This window comes from Propithecus coquereli, unplaced genomic scaffold (genome assembly GCF_000956105.1).
Source record: "Propithecus coquereli isolate 6110/MARCELLA unplaced genomic scaffold, Pcoq_1.0 Scaffold987, whole genome shotgun sequence".
NCBI lineage: Eukaryota > Metazoa > Chordata > Mammalia > Primates > Indriidae > Propithecus > Propithecus coquereli.
This window is the reverse complement of record NW_012156251.1, coordinates 48,641-49,785: the sequence shown is the minus strand read 5'-3', so window position 1 is coordinate 49,785 and position 1,145 is coordinate 48,641. Positions and strand designations below refer to the sequence as shown.

Genomic DNA, 1,145 nt, shown 5'->3' with positions numbered 1-1,145 from the left:
ACATTTGTAGGGTTTCTCTCCACTATGAATTCTCTTATGTCTTTTAAGGTTTGAACGCAATTTAAATGCTTTGTCACATTCTTCACATTTGTAGGGTTTCTCCCCGGTATGAACACTCTTATGTATAGAAAGGTTTGAGCACTGGTTAAAGGCTTTGCCGCATTCTTCGCATTTGTAGGGTTTCTCTCCAGTATGAATTCTCTTATGTATAGAGAGGGTTGAGCACTGCTTAAAGACTTTGCCACATTCTTCACACTTGTAGGGTTTCACTCCTGTATGAATATTCTTATGTTCAGAAAGATTTGAGCTGTGATTAAAAGCTTTGCCACATTCATTAGATTTGAAAGCTTTCTCCATGGTATTTCTTATATGTGTATCTAGATTGGAAGACTTACTAAAGACTTTCATACATTTATTACATTCAAAGATTTTCCTATGGGTACTTAACAAACATTGAGTTAGTTTGTAACATACCTTCTGCCTCTTACACTGACCCACACTTTCCCAGTCTTTCCTGAAGTGTAAATTTTTAACTCCATAGCTTCCATATTTTCTCATTGTCACTGTTTGAAATGAATCCTTTATGCTCTGCTCTGGCAAAAGGTCTTGGATGTAATGGTCAGACAGTTCTGAAAGAAATAAATGTAAATAATTATCTCACGTATTACACTAAGGTGAATATACTTCACAAACTGAATATATAAAACTATACCAAGCACATTAGTAAGGAAGTACAATAGAATACTACAGGTATTAATTTCTTCATAGATATATTAACTTAAAAATATACTGCCAAACATGATTTTTGAGAATGCTTATAACTGTTTAATATTTTATAGCACCCCAGATGAGCACAACACAAAGAACCATATAGAAAGAAAAGGAAAATTTATTACATTTACACACCAAAGCTCTTCCTCCTTCCTGATACAGCATAATGGCTTTAGTGGTAAAATCCTCTCTCCTGGATTCTTCTTCAAAAGAGAATTAAACTAGTGGCACATGCATTCATACATCTGACTTTCTAGGGTCTTTCCAAAGCCCAGTTTTTATCTTCCATGACAAATATGAAACTCTCTGGGGAACATATGTACATACCAAAAATAAAATTCTGTAGTATTATAATGATGGTGCATAAAATATTT

At 33.8% G+C, this 1,145-nt stretch overlaps 1 protein-coding gene across 1 annotated transcript; it reads right to left on the bottom strand.

Annotated features, from left to right (window-relative positions):
* Positions 1–2: 2 nt before the first annotated feature.
* Positions 3–629, bottom strand: LOC105827211 (zinc finger protein 737-like; the record flags this gene model as incomplete). Its single annotated transcript, XM_012665248.1, has 1 exon — positions 3–629. A coding segment is annotated over one exon (627 nt), but the record flags the coding sequence as incomplete, so codon positions are not given.
* Positions 630–1,145: the final 516 nt, after the last annotated feature.